We start from the raw sequence: 13,602 nt of genomic DNA on the forward strand, positions 1-13,602 counted from the left end.
TTCTAGTACTTAATTAATTCCTTGGTACTTGTTTTTGAGACAAGGACTCAGTATGTAGTTGATGATATCCTTTAACTTACAAGGTAGCCCCAGTTGTCCTCAAATTCATGATCACCCTACCTCCACCTTCTGAGTCCTAGGGCCATCATATGCATGCCTGGCTCCTAATAACATTTTATACCCCCCAAAATTGTGTTACCACCTGTTAAAATATATATTGAAAGTCTAGATACATAATAAATTAAGATGCAAGATTTCACACTAAGTGAGCAGATGATAAAATGTTAGAATGAGGTGGGGGAGGGTCAGATTTAAGCTGAAGGAGCAAGGCAGTGAAGCTTTGCTGAGTCCTGCTTGGCCATACAAGGGGTAGCATGACATAGTTTCCACCCCTGGAACAGAGCCAGCAGAGTGTGGGCTTCCCTGAGTGTCTATGGTTGCTGTGGGTGTAAGGCTTGTTTGTATAAAATATATATATCTTACTTCACATTCCTTCTTCAGGAAATATTCTCCCTGTCAACATTATTGGGAGGTATTCTCCCTGCCAAGGCTAATGACTCCATGATAACTAGAAACAGCACAAGTCCAGGAGTTGATGTGTCTATGTCTTAGCAAAATGGTAAATGCTAAGACCATCAGGACAGCTCTTTAGACTGTGGGAAAGAACTCTGAAAACATGAGTTCAAAAATATATAATTTCTCTACCATGCAGAATATAAGGATGCAATATGAAATTGTATAAGGAACTTCAGACGTCTAAAAGAACAGAGGCATTTGCACTATGTCAGACACTAAGGATGGAGATAAAGAGATTTAGGAAGTGATGATCAAAGGGCAACATTTGATCAGGCTAAGTTTTTTGTTTGTGCTTATAAAGGCAAGCAGATTCCTGAGTTCAAGGTCAGCCTAGAACAGAGGAATTTAGGTCCAGGTCCAGGGGTGGTAGGAATGGTAATTTCAGGGCGGTGTCCCACACAGCTAGCTTACTGTTTGTGCTTAACAAAGGCAGGCAGATTTCAGTTCTTTTGCAATGTTAAAAAAAAGATGTGCTTGCTGTCTTTTACTAAACCAAGGGGCTAGGGATATGAGATGTTGATTCATGGGATAATCAAAAGGGACCTAGGGTAATGATTGAATTGACAGGTAAATAAAAGACTGGACTTTTGGTCTGTAAGACATGAACTATCCAGAGAGATTTTAGAAAGTAAGAGAAAACAGAACATAGGCCATCAGCTTGTAACCCACACTTTGAGTCCTTTTTTTGGCTGCTCTCAAACACCCCTTCTTTCGGGAACACCCTGTCCTGTCTGAGGTTGGCTCATAGCAAAACATTTCTCAAAACTGTTAAATGGGCACTGTTAGATGTTAAAAACTGTTAGTTCTTAAAACTGTTAGATGTTAGTGGAGAAAGAGTATTCGTACTATCAAATCAGTGGGTGAAAAACTCTAGAAATGGGAAGGAGCAGAGCAGCCTGAAAAGTGCAAGAGGTCAGAAGAACTAGATCTTAAAGGGGAAATGGATCTGATGAATGGGGCATAGGAAGCAGGGCCCAGATCATAGGAACCTCAGGGGTTTAGGTCCATGGCTCTTCCCTATCAAACAAAATGACATCATTAATGACTTTTTCTAAACTTTGAGTTTATTGGTCATTGAAACAGAAACAGTTGTGTCAAAGCTGGAAAAGTTGTACACATACATGTACATTCTCTCTCTCTCTCTCTCTCTCTCTCTCTCTCTCTCTCTCTCTCTCTCTCGGTACAAAGCACTTCTATAAAGGGCATGTAACTTGGCGTTATCAAGTAGCCTATCTTGTAACCATAGGTATAGTCCTCTAGGAAATAAGATAAAAATATTTTCATATTAATTTTTCTTTCACCAAAAAGTTTCTTGTGGAGAAACCAGAATTGTGAGGGTTTCTGGAAAAGCTTAAAAATGTTGTCTGCCAGCAGCACATGAGTTCTCTCCCCCTCTTTTCAGGATTTGCCCAGGTAACACACCTATTTCTCTCAATGAGCAAGAAGCTTCTGGTCTGAGTTTGTTTACCACCAGGGTAAAACTGTGGTCTCATCATATTCTTACCACAATGCACTTTGTGGGGGCTCACTATATCCCCATGTATTCCAAGTCCTGGAAACCAACATGCATACCTTCTGTAGACAATATGCAGTGTGCTCCATGCTTCCTGTGAATTGATCTTTAGCACGTCACACAACACGCTAGATTCATGTTATTTTCTAGAAATAAGTTGTTTGAACACCTAACTGTCTCTTTAAGTCCACCTTACTTTTCTTCTCTGGCCCTCTTTTTCAACTACTAACACCCGTGCCTTTTCAGCTGTCCTTTTATTGAAAGTAATAAGTTAAGACATCCATCGTGAGGTGGGTGGTTCACCTTTTCCCTAAGGCTCACCAGCATATACATGGCATGCTCACTGTGTGGAATACAGGGAAGCATTTTTGGGAGCAGTAACATTCAGCGATGTCCATTATCATTTGTCAGCCTTAATGCTGCACATTTGTTGCGGAGTGTAACACTTTCAAAGGAAGAGATGTTTAAAGGTGATGTCTTCTTCAGAAAGCATCCGTCAGTTGTTGCTGCAGTTGAATCTGCTGTAGGTGTTAAGAATCCAGCTGGTCTTCCTGTGAGTCTACACTTATGGTGGAACCTTGGCTACTGGTATCAACATTTTCGTAGGACTTTTGGTCTTTGGCAAAGTTGATGAAAACCTGAGTGTTTTCAAGGAAATGAAAGACATTAGTGCCAGGTTTACAAGAGAAGAAATAAAACTTAATTCTCTCCAGTTATCCCCGACCCCTCCCTCCCTCTCCTGCTCTCTGCTCTTGCTCTCACTCTTTCTCTGTCTCCTTTTCTTCCTGTACACATTCACACTCTAACAAGTTACAAAAGCAAGACTTCATCAGGACCTGCTTACATGCTTGGTCACACCCCCCTAGATGTCCTTGAGACAGCCAACCTCAGTTGGACTTTGAAAATCATGCCCATTGCTGTGAATATAACTATATTTTTGTCATGGTCTAAATTTAGAGCTATAGTTAAAGATCTCTAGCCACATATCTGTAGTCTATATGATTCTCATTGATACTTTCATCATGTATGGGTGAGTCTGATGCTCTATCAGATGTTTACATAGAAATGTCAGGAAAGAATTCACTATTTTCAGGAAGTTATATCACTAAAATAAAATGTGTGTAGAAAACTCCCATCATGTTAAATTGGCCAATTTAACAAATAAGTTTGCCAATATAATAGCCAATGTAGCTCTCTTTACATGATTAAAATCATTAAGTAATTAGTTGTAGGTTTATCCAAATATCACCAAGAGTCTAGTTTTCCAATGCACGATGCTCAATGTTGGTCACGTAAGTCTAATACTAATTCTAGTCTTAATTCCCTATAAAATATTAATCCATAAATACAGCACAATCCATTGGCTTATTTTCAGACTCACTTCAAAGTCAAGCATAGCACTTCATTTTTGTAGGTCTTGTTGGTAGAGCTACATAAAACTTAGTATGGAGATGATGGATGATCTAGGAATGTGCTAGCGTTGAGTGGTAAAAAGTAATTAAGAGGAAGGAATTCTTCAATTGTTAAATATGTGAATTTAATAAAACTAAGGTCTGTTCATTTTCTGTCCCTCACCCCAGTTCAGAACTGACCAATAGAAACCTTCCTTATGAAACTTACCAAGAAAAAATTAGAGGAAGCATTAATAGCTAACTATTTTGCAGGTGACAAGAGTGGCGCCTTGCTTCCCATGTACAGGTAAACATTTATAGAAGTAGATGCCATATATAATAGAAAGAAATCCCTTCCTTTCTCCACTAAAAATAGTTAATGTCTTTCATATCTTATTTTTTTATGCCTCACATGCAGTTAGAAATAAATTAGGCTCTTTGCTAAGGTTTTCAGGTGCAAGATTAGGTACTGATTTAATTAAAAGTAAATTAAATGCCATTAAAAAGAAATAAGCAGAATGCATAATAACTAATGTGTGATACCCTGCCGTGGATCATGGCATGCATCTTACCTCCTCCAAAGTGGTTTGGCTCACAAGGAAATTAGTGATATTTAAAGCAGTCTTGTTGGTTTCCAGAAGGTCAAAAATGTTTGCCACTCCTCCTGCTGTGACTGGCACATGGTACTCTAGCATGCTCAGGTGCTGATCCTGTGGGGACCGAAGGGGAAGACCTGTTTTACAATGGCAAGGTAGCATTGACTTGATCAGATTTCACTTTCACTGGGGGAGGAGATGGGGGAGGGGACGCGGAGAGTTGTTCCACTGGGGGTGGGGGTTGGGCTGGAAGGTGGGGATGAAGCCATGGTGTAAATAGTGGGCGTATTTCTGAAACTAACAGCTTGTAGAGATAAGATGAAAAATTTTACGAACATCAGAGAGAAAACAAATTAAAAAGTTAATGAAAATTTCAAAGCATCCTGGGCTCGTGAGCATTTTGAAAGTTACGTTCTCATCTGGAGAGGGAGAAATAACCCTGTAGGGTGCAGCCCGTTCACAAGGTCATGCTCTGCTTGTTGAAGAGTTTTAGTAGATTTGCTTCATGTTAAACAGGTCTAAAGTCCCAGGACTCGGCTGTTCAACTGATATGAGCTGAACATGCTAGATTTCAGTCTTGTCTAGAAGCAGCCTTTTTGTTCTTTCCCCCAATCGATGTTGCCTACTTTTCTTGATTCACCTTAAAAGGCTTTTCCATTTTCCAACTTTTAACACTAGGATCATCTACTCCTCACTCCGTCACTACGGCCTCGGAGAATGTCTAACTCCCCGCTGTTCTGAATGGTTGTCTTTAGCCTTCCGGTTTTCTGTAAGGCATCCCTCCAGCTTGACCTTTCCCCTCTATTTGCACCAGGCCGGGGCTTGCTGTTTCTCTCTCTGTTAGGAGTGGCTGCAACCGCTCCTTGGAAGCCTAGAAACTAGATATGCTGATTTATTCTGGGAAAAGCAGCAAGGGAATCTGTTCTGAGTACTAGATACATCAGATATCTCGCTCAGAATCTACTCCTGTGTCTGTAGATCCTTTTACAGCCTTTTATCCCAGACTTCCTCTTTCTCCCCTCTGACCGGAGCCTGGCCTCTCCCCTAAACTCGTACTTTCCTTGTGCCTGTCTCTGTAACCTGGCCTTCTTGCGTATTTAATTCTCAAGTGATTGCTCCAGATATTTCCATCCATAGATCTAGACACTGCAGCAGAAGTGTCAGGAATACTCTCTTGGGGGAAACTGGCTTTATCGGCAGCTCATTTGCTGTTGGTAGTCTTAGGTATGTGTCCAGGAGGCTCAGACCAGGCAGGGGAAAAAACCGAAACGTACGCTCCACTCAGCAAGTAAACTGACAGGAGAGAGAGACTAACATGGTTTGTAGAACAGAGGCTTCCTGTGGTTTTCAATTCTGATGATTAAAAATGGGCTTTAACAAGATCTTGAAAGCTAATATTCCTAGAGAAATTATTCAAGGCTTAGGGAAACTGAGGCCAAAATTACTACACGGAGATTAAAATAATTATTTTAAAAATGTATTCTTTTGCTGTCTAATGCCATTGCACATGAATATCATGCCCTATAGTTTGTGAAGATATCAGACATTTTCCACACCAGGTTTGTAAAGTCGATGTTTATTCCTGCTTACAAATAAGAGAAAGCAGAGTTCAGAGGCTTTAAATGTCTCTTTAGATAGCGCCTCTCACAGCCAGACTCAACCATCAGCTTTCAAACTTCTTTCTGTTATTTTACTTTGATTTACTCTTCACAATTATTTGTCATGCTCAATTTGTATAAATTACCTGCCTATCAATGATGTTAGACTGATTTTTTTTTTCTGCCAAGTCCACTAAGTAGGCGCTATGTGAAGTTTAAATATGTGTATCCCTGTGTGTCCATCTGGTTGATTTTACTGGCTAAGCAGGTGGGAACAAGTTCTGTCATATTTGAATCACCCTGGGAGCTGAGGATTGCTCAGACCTATGCGAGTTTAGTTTTCAAAGGAAGGGAACAGAGCAATAAAAAAACAAAAAAAAAATAAATAAAAACAAAAAACAAACAAACAAACAAAAAAACCTCTCAGCTGCAGGATTCTGAGCTCACTAATTTTTCTTTTCTAAGAAATACTGTTGGTCATATAAAGCCGGCCATTCCTAGGTTCCCTAATGTATGCATGCTGCTACTCTTAGAGTGGAAATGGAACTTGAAAACAAATCCAGTATGATCAGAAAGACTTTGCAAGGAAGAAACTAACATAACAAATGTGAAATAACCAATTGAAAAATACCTTTAAAGATATACAAAAATCTGCAGATATTACCTCTTTGTACAAAGTTCAAATCCTGAACTAGTGGATTACGATGAATCTCGAAGCTGTGACCCACTAGGAAATCGTGAACACTCACTTTGTTAACACTGGAAAAGACGGTCAAGGTCAGAGATGGAGCCACCACTTACTTTTAAGTATGTTTTTGGAAAGTGCAGCTGCATAAACTTCGTGAGGTTTTCCATGCTCACTTTATTATTTTTCAAGTGAACCTTGACAGTAAACCCACGTCCAAACCTAAAAGTGAAAATACAGTATGAGGTACATTTTGCCAAAATAGCTCCCCTGGAATTCGAGATAATGAAATAGGTCCCAAGCCAACCATCATGGCCCTTTTTCTTATCTAAAGACTGTCATTTGGCCATAAAAGTTCAGGACGTGCTGCAAGCTGGAAATAGTTCAACGCTTTGATTTTTTTTTTTTCTTCCTTCCTTTCTTTCTTTCTTTCTTTCTTTTTTTTTTTTTTTTTTTGTTGATTTGTTCTTCCTGTCTACCTCTATACTGTGTCAGAATGTTTGAAAGCATACAGTGGTGACTTTCTTTGACAATCGTCGATTGGCAATAATACAGGTCAATTTCTGGAGTTAAGTTCTTACTAAATTAGAGCACAGTCTTGAGAGGCCATTGGAGATTTGATATCCACCATGAAGATTAGAAGCACTGGGATTCCAACACTAAATATGGCGTTAATATCCCGGTGTTAGCCTCACTAAGAGCAGACTTTGTAAACAGGTTATGACACCCTACAAGCGACTCAAGGTCTCCGTCATAATTTTGTCTTTATCTCAGATAACAGTTTTGATAAGACAATTAAGTTACTGTATGGAGAGGTATAAAATATCATCCTGTAATTTGGAGATTCACATAGATATGTATAAGCACACATACACTTGGGAGTATAAACTAATAATTTAATTCTAATGTGATGCTAATATGATATTTATGCATCTTTCCCCAATGCATTCTTGATTAAAAGGTTTTCAATGTGGTGAAAATGTTAAATAGCTTACAGAAAGCTTGTGCAAATGGCAAACGAACGTGGTAGATTAAAAAATCTATGCCTTCATGCACTTGTCAAGCCTAATTTGTTATTGGGTACATTCCTGAGACTACTTCCTGGGAGTATTTTGGTTGCGAATTATTTATTAGTATGACTATTAGGAGCTTCAAACCTTCTAGGTCTTGAGAATTTTAACTAAAAACTACAATAAACCCTTAATAAAATAATTTAAATTTAAAGATTGTCAATGACTATTTCCAGTGAGGAGTATCTCTACTCATCTCAGTTTTTCTACTCATTGCACAGTGGCTGCTGGGGTGTAGGAACTGTTGGAGAAATTCCCCTACGCAGTGTGTAAACAGCATTATTTGTTGGTTACCTGCTTTTTATATGTTGTAGAGACCCAATGCACTGGAACCTTCCATTCACCATAATGGCCAGCCGGGTACAAAGGGCTTCACATTCTTCCATGCTGAAAGAGAAACAGATTCCTATCAACATCCAGGGCACAGAAAATTGGGTTGCAGTTCATAAGCGTATGTTTAATTAGTTCATTATAGCACTGTGGCAATCTCCCTTGAGGGCTGTCTTGATATGGTTTAGCTGTTAAAGGCTAGGCTCATAACCCAAACAAGAAATCTCTCTTGAGAAAGAACAAAAAAAAAATCTTAAAGTACTAATGAAACATATGCTTATGGATGTATATTACTCTCCTCACACACTCGAGGTTACCTCTCATGTCTGGAACACCTCTACTGTCGAACCCAATGGTCCTTTCAAACTCATTCAAGCTTTGACTCAAGACCTACGTTCCCTGTGAGGCGTTTCAAAAATGATCCAGAACACCTTTTATTCTATCTCATCCCAGTTGATTTTGTCTGGAGGTTTATAAACAGTTCTAACTTGTACAAGCTCTCTCGTTTCATGAATGATGGTACTTAGAGAGAGTCTCAGTTCTCTCCCTGTTCACTCCATGCAGAAGTTTGTGGGAATGAAAAGATGAGCTCCCCGGTGATGAACTCAAGGCTGGATACAAACAAGTCCCTTGATAATAAAGAGATTTAATTAGCTTCTGCTATGTGATCATTATAAGGAAATGTAAGGTCAGTCCAAATCATAAAGAAAGGCTAATATCCTAAGAGAGGCATAGATCGAATGTTTCATTGTCGCCCTTACTTAGGAGACTAGGGGGCTATTTTGTGGAAGAGAGCCCCGGGAGTGAGTTCTAGGGGACAGGTGAATGAGAACCTGCTGACGATTTGTAGATTCTACTTCAAGAAGAAAGCACACATGAAGAAATCCATGGAGACAGAAAGCACAGTGTGTGGACACAGAGCTGAGAGTCATTTGGCCTCACGAATAGGAGGCAGCATTAAGTGGGGAAAGACTGAGGATTCTGAAAGGCCACAGCAAACAGTAGCTAAGAATAAGCAGGTCTTGAGAACTTCATGGTAAAAATGTCTGCCGAGACCCTCTGCCCTGTTGTACCCCAGTATCGTCACTCTGAACCCTCCAGTCTTTACCTGTTACCAATAAGCAATGCTCTAAACAGGTTGGGGAGAGGACTCAGTGGGTAAAGGCACTTGACCACCTGAGTCTGGTCTCTGGGACCTATGTGGGAGAAGGAGAAAACTGACTTCCTCAAACTGACGTCTGACCTCTACATGGAAACACTCTCTCTCTCTCTCTCTCTCTCTCTCTCTCTCTCATGGAGAGACACATACTCATACATACATACTCACAGGGAGAGAGAGAGACAGAGAGACAGAGAGAGACAGAGAGACAGAGAGAGATACACTCACACAGAGACACACAAACTGACAGAGAGATACAAACATAAACATACACACACATACACACACTCACAGAGACACACACATACATACACTCACACAGAGACAGACATACTCACAGAGATACACACATAAACACACACATACACACACACACACACACACACACACACACACACTCACACACACACACACAGAGTTAATAAAAATTAAAAACCAAATACTCCAGATAATGAGGAGTACTCATGTGTTCCCCAGGATTCCTTGGGACCTGACTCAGTTTACCTGTGAGAGGTGAGGATGACAGAGCATTTGTTCTGCACCTCTTCTGAAATGATCCTCCAGAGGTGCCGTTTTGACTTGGGATCCATTCCAGAGCTCGGCTCATCCTTAATAAAGAATTACCAGAAAAATTTATCAAATTAATTAAGTTTTGATGAGGTTCTTTATAAGAATTGCTGCATTTCAACTCTCTGGGAACAGAAATCATTTTTTTGAGGTCCCACGACTAACGTGTTTTATACATAATAGGCTTTTTCTGCTTCTGTCAAAAGCTCAAAATTAAGCATTTTAAATTGTCAGTCTGTTTAAGGAAGTGTTTCAGAGAAACTGACACCATGTTACTTTACATCCGTCTCTTATGTTTCCTTGGGAAAAAAAAATCTACTTCAATTACCAGGAGAGCAGAGTTTTTACGTTTAATTCTGCAGTCCCACATACAGAGTTGAAGCTTTGTCAACAAGATTGCCATCTTTCCCCTTGAAGCAGGATTGTGGCTGCGAGCAATAACGTGAGAGGTGAAGCGGAAGGAAACACAACCTGGCGTTTCGGAGGGTACGTTCCACAGGTATTTTTAGTGTTTTGTTATTAATTGAAATTTAAGACTCTCTGGGAAAATAAAAATAAGATTTGTAGAAGGCGCCAACTGGAAAAAAAAATCCGCAAATACTCTTCAAAGTGGATGAGGCTTTGAAAGATTCAGACAGAGATATTTTTAAAACTCCAACAACAGATAGTGTAAACAAGCGATAGTGGATCCTAACAAGTGTTAGATAAAAAGGAGTTATAGGTTATGATTAGAGAAAAAATGTATGTGCGATAGAGAGAGTCTGGCCGTCTGATGCTCACTTTGCATAGAAGTGTGCTAGTTTAAACAGAGCGGCGAGCATTCCTTTGGGGGAATGATAAAGGAGGTATTGTCATCGCTTCTATTTTTGTAGAAAGTGGAATATGCAGTAAATACATACAGAAGAAGGGCTGCGCCTTCCTCCTGTAGCCTGTATTTCCTTAGCTCATTACCATACAACATTTACATGGTGCTTTTACATGGAAACAGCTTTATCTCACAGGGGTGCCCCAGGATTGTTTTGTTCAATTTAAAAGATGCTTGCACAATAGGGTTCCATTAAAAACATCGACAGGCAGAGATGTAACGCATTATAAGCTTCCAGTATTCGAGAAGGATGGTCGTTCTAGGTGGTTTAAATGACTGGATCCACCATGGGACTTAATCCCTAGAATCATCATATAGTGATTTATAACTGGATTTGAATGCAGGCCACTCAGGTTCTTTTAAAACTTGGAGATCCTTGAATGAAGACAATCTTGCAAAATAAGGACATGTTTATTTCTGTGAAACAAAGGTCTTTGTGCTTTGTTGGGCCCGGGGAGTAGAACTCTACATCAGTAGCATGTGCAATTTATATGTTCAGGTGATCAATTAAAATTTGCAGCTCTTAACAAAATATAAATGTAGAGTGCGTCTCTTGATCTTCTCCCTGATTCATATAAAACAACACAGTGTATTTTCCATCACTCCACAAGTTGAATAACTTCTTTTTAAGCTACAAAGGAGTATAATTTTAGTACAACACTTTGTTCTAAACTGTGCCTTTCTTCCTCAGCAAAAATTGGACACTGTGAGTTCACTTGATCAGTACCTAACAGAAATATGATTTCATCAATAAGTGGGAATTAAATTTGAGCCTGCTCTCTGACTTATTTGAAACCCCCGAGCTGGCTGCAGTTATTTCAAACTCACATGCTGAGTGTTTTCTCTGAAGCCCCCAAGCCATTGCTTCAGACACAAAATGCTTCCCGAGGACGCTGTCATGATAGCAAATTATTTGCTAATACAAATTCTCCTAATGTGGTGACACTGTACGTGCTTTGACAGTAACTGGCACACAGTGGGACCTCACTGGATGTTGACAGTACTGCTGATGAGAAGGATACACGCGCCTGATGTGCTGTTCTAATTATGTACTAGCAGCTTCGTTCACGATGCCTCTCTTACCAGCAGGAGGATAGACGGTTTCCCTATCAAGGCCAGTGCAGTGGACAGCTTCCTTTTTGTACCATAACTGCACATGGAGGTAGATCTGTCCTTGTAGGCCACCAAGTGAAGTCTCCTAAGGAGTTTATGAACAGTCTGTGGATAGGAAGAGGAGGGATTAGGCAACCAGACTCTCGTTCAAACTCTTAAAGCACCAAATGGAACAAAACACACCACTGGATAGAAATGTTTCTCATGGAGAACATAGGCCTTGAAGAGATGAAAATATTTAAATTCAACATAGATTTTATTTTCATCTTTTAAAGACCACTTATAAAATTAACAGTTTAAAGAGAGAAAAGTAATTTTCTGTGGGTATGCTTTCAAATGGGATACCCCCCCCCCAATATTTGTGCGTGTTTACCTTCACAGATTGTACCATGCTGTTAGCATGGGATTCTCCTACAAAGCTTAAAAGCTGAAGAGATCTCAGGCAGAATTCAAAAGCAGGTTTCCCATTGATTGCCATCCCAGTCCATCTTTCCTTCTTACTGAGCCATGAGCTGTCAGAAAGACTTTCAGACTATTTAAAACTGACCTGCTCTCAAAACCGTCACACATTCGGAACCATGAGTTCGTGCAGTTATTTCTGTATTTAAGTAACCCTAGCAAATGACGGACATCCTGGTTGGATGCCCATCAGGTCTCCAGAGTTTGAAGAACAAAGAAATGTGCCCCAAGAGGTTAGTCATTCCATTACAAAAATAAATTGTTACAGTGGTAGAGAGTTACAGAATAAAGGTAAAAATTAAGGCATTAGTAATATATTATATTATGTAAAAATATATAATATATAATATATAAAATATATAAAAATAATGGAAATAATAAAAAAGAAGTAGAAATTGAAGCCCTTCTATTTCACTTGGGTGTTCTGCAGAGAATCGTGTGGATCAATTTGAATACTTTAAAAAGAAAATCCCATATCACCAATCAAGGTTCAACTTGGAGCAAGGCACAGTGGGACTATCTATTTATTAATGGAACTGAGCAAACTCAGGCCAAGAAGCTTCTAAAGCTAAGCTTGTGGATAGATGTAGATAGATACAGACCACATCATGAAGCCAAGTTGGCTCACTGGTTAGAGGGGCATTGTATGATCTCCCACGTGGCATGATGGCTTTGCCAGAGCAGTCATGAGAGGAGGGGCGGAGCCAGCAGTGGTCTGTAAATGAGGCGTCCTCCGCAGGTGTACTCACTTCTTTGATGTCCTTCTCTGGAATCCCATGCACTCTGGCATAGAAATACAAGTGTTCTTCCACGGTCACCAGGTCGTCTAAGGCATCTTCCTGAGGGCAGTAGCCAACCAATGAGCTGTGAGAATCCACGTGTCCCAGGGATCTAAACGGAGAAAATCAGAACACATGACTTTCTAAAAAGAGGTCTTGAAGTATCGGGCTAGCGGCTTTGTTTGGGTTAAAATAGACAGCAATTTTGATAAAAGGAGGAAAATAATTTATCTGAGTCATAGTCAAGGTTTAAAAAAAAAAAAAAAAACAACCCAGTCACTTCAGCGATTCCCGCCTTAGGTCAGGAAGATTTATAACACAGTCATGAAATTAGATAAAAGTCCACTTAAATTATGCTGTACTCAATAAATAGAAGGACAGGTTTGTACCCGCTCTTGTTTCTGATCAGAATGTTTCCACTGGAAGGAATTACGTCTCCAGTCAGCATCTTGAATATAGTGGTTTTCCCTGCTCCATTCACACCAAGGAGGCCAAAACACTGAAATGGAGAGAAAGAAAGAGAGGAAAAAAAAAAAGACGTAAGCTACAGAAACACGTTGTTATTATAACATCTTCCTCCTCCCTGGGTGAGACACCCTCCCCGGAAGAATAAATCACTATAATTACTTCTGAATCCTGTACGGCTCTTCTGGCATTTGGTAAGACTTTCTCTTCTAAAACAAATGGGTATTATGGGCTCTTTTCCCTCTAAACATCTGAACATCTGCATGTAGAGAAGGTCTGCTTTACATATGCTACAGCGCCCCTTTATGTGATGTGATAAAGTACCCCTCAGGTAAGATGTGCTAACTCAAAGAAGTAATTACAGTTATAGATTTGCACATAATTTACACAAAATCAAAACTTTACTGAAAAAGCCACTGATGCAATAATTTATGTC

The 13,602-nt window shown here is 39.7% G+C and overlaps 1 protein-coding gene across 1 annotated transcript in view; it reads right to left on the reverse strand.

Annotated features, from left to right (window-relative positions):
• Positions 1-1,751: 1,751 nt before the first annotated feature.
• Positions 1,752-13,602, reverse strand: part of Abca12 (ATP binding cassette subfamily A member 12) — a 169,840-nt gene continuing 157,989 nt past the window's right edge. Inside the window, exons 46-53 of the mRNA XM_032901300.1 lie at positions 13,091-13,200; positions 12,672-12,813; positions 11,434-11,568; positions 9,423-9,526; positions 7,724-7,816; positions 6,476-6,581; positions 4,053-4,190; positions 1,752-2,727 (exon numbers count right to left, since the gene is read on the reverse strand). Of these exons, the coding sequence (XP_032757191.1) occupies positions 2,620-2,727; positions 4,053-4,190; positions 6,476-6,581; positions 7,724-7,816; positions 9,423-9,526; positions 11,434-11,568; positions 12,672-12,813; positions 13,091-13,200 (936 nt within the window). The 3' untranslated portion in view covers positions 1,752-2,619. The remainder of the gene's footprint in view (positions 2,728-4,052; positions 4,191-6,475; positions 6,582-7,723; positions 7,817-9,422; positions 9,527-11,433; positions 11,569-12,671; positions 12,814-13,090; positions 13,201-13,602) is intronic.

Source organism: Rattus rattus, chromosome 4, assembly GCF_011064425.1.
Source record: "Rattus rattus isolate New Zealand chromosome 4, Rrattus_CSIRO_v1, whole genome shotgun sequence".
Classification (NCBI taxonomy): Eukaryota; Metazoa; Chordata; class Mammalia; order Rodentia; family Muridae; genus Rattus; species Rattus rattus.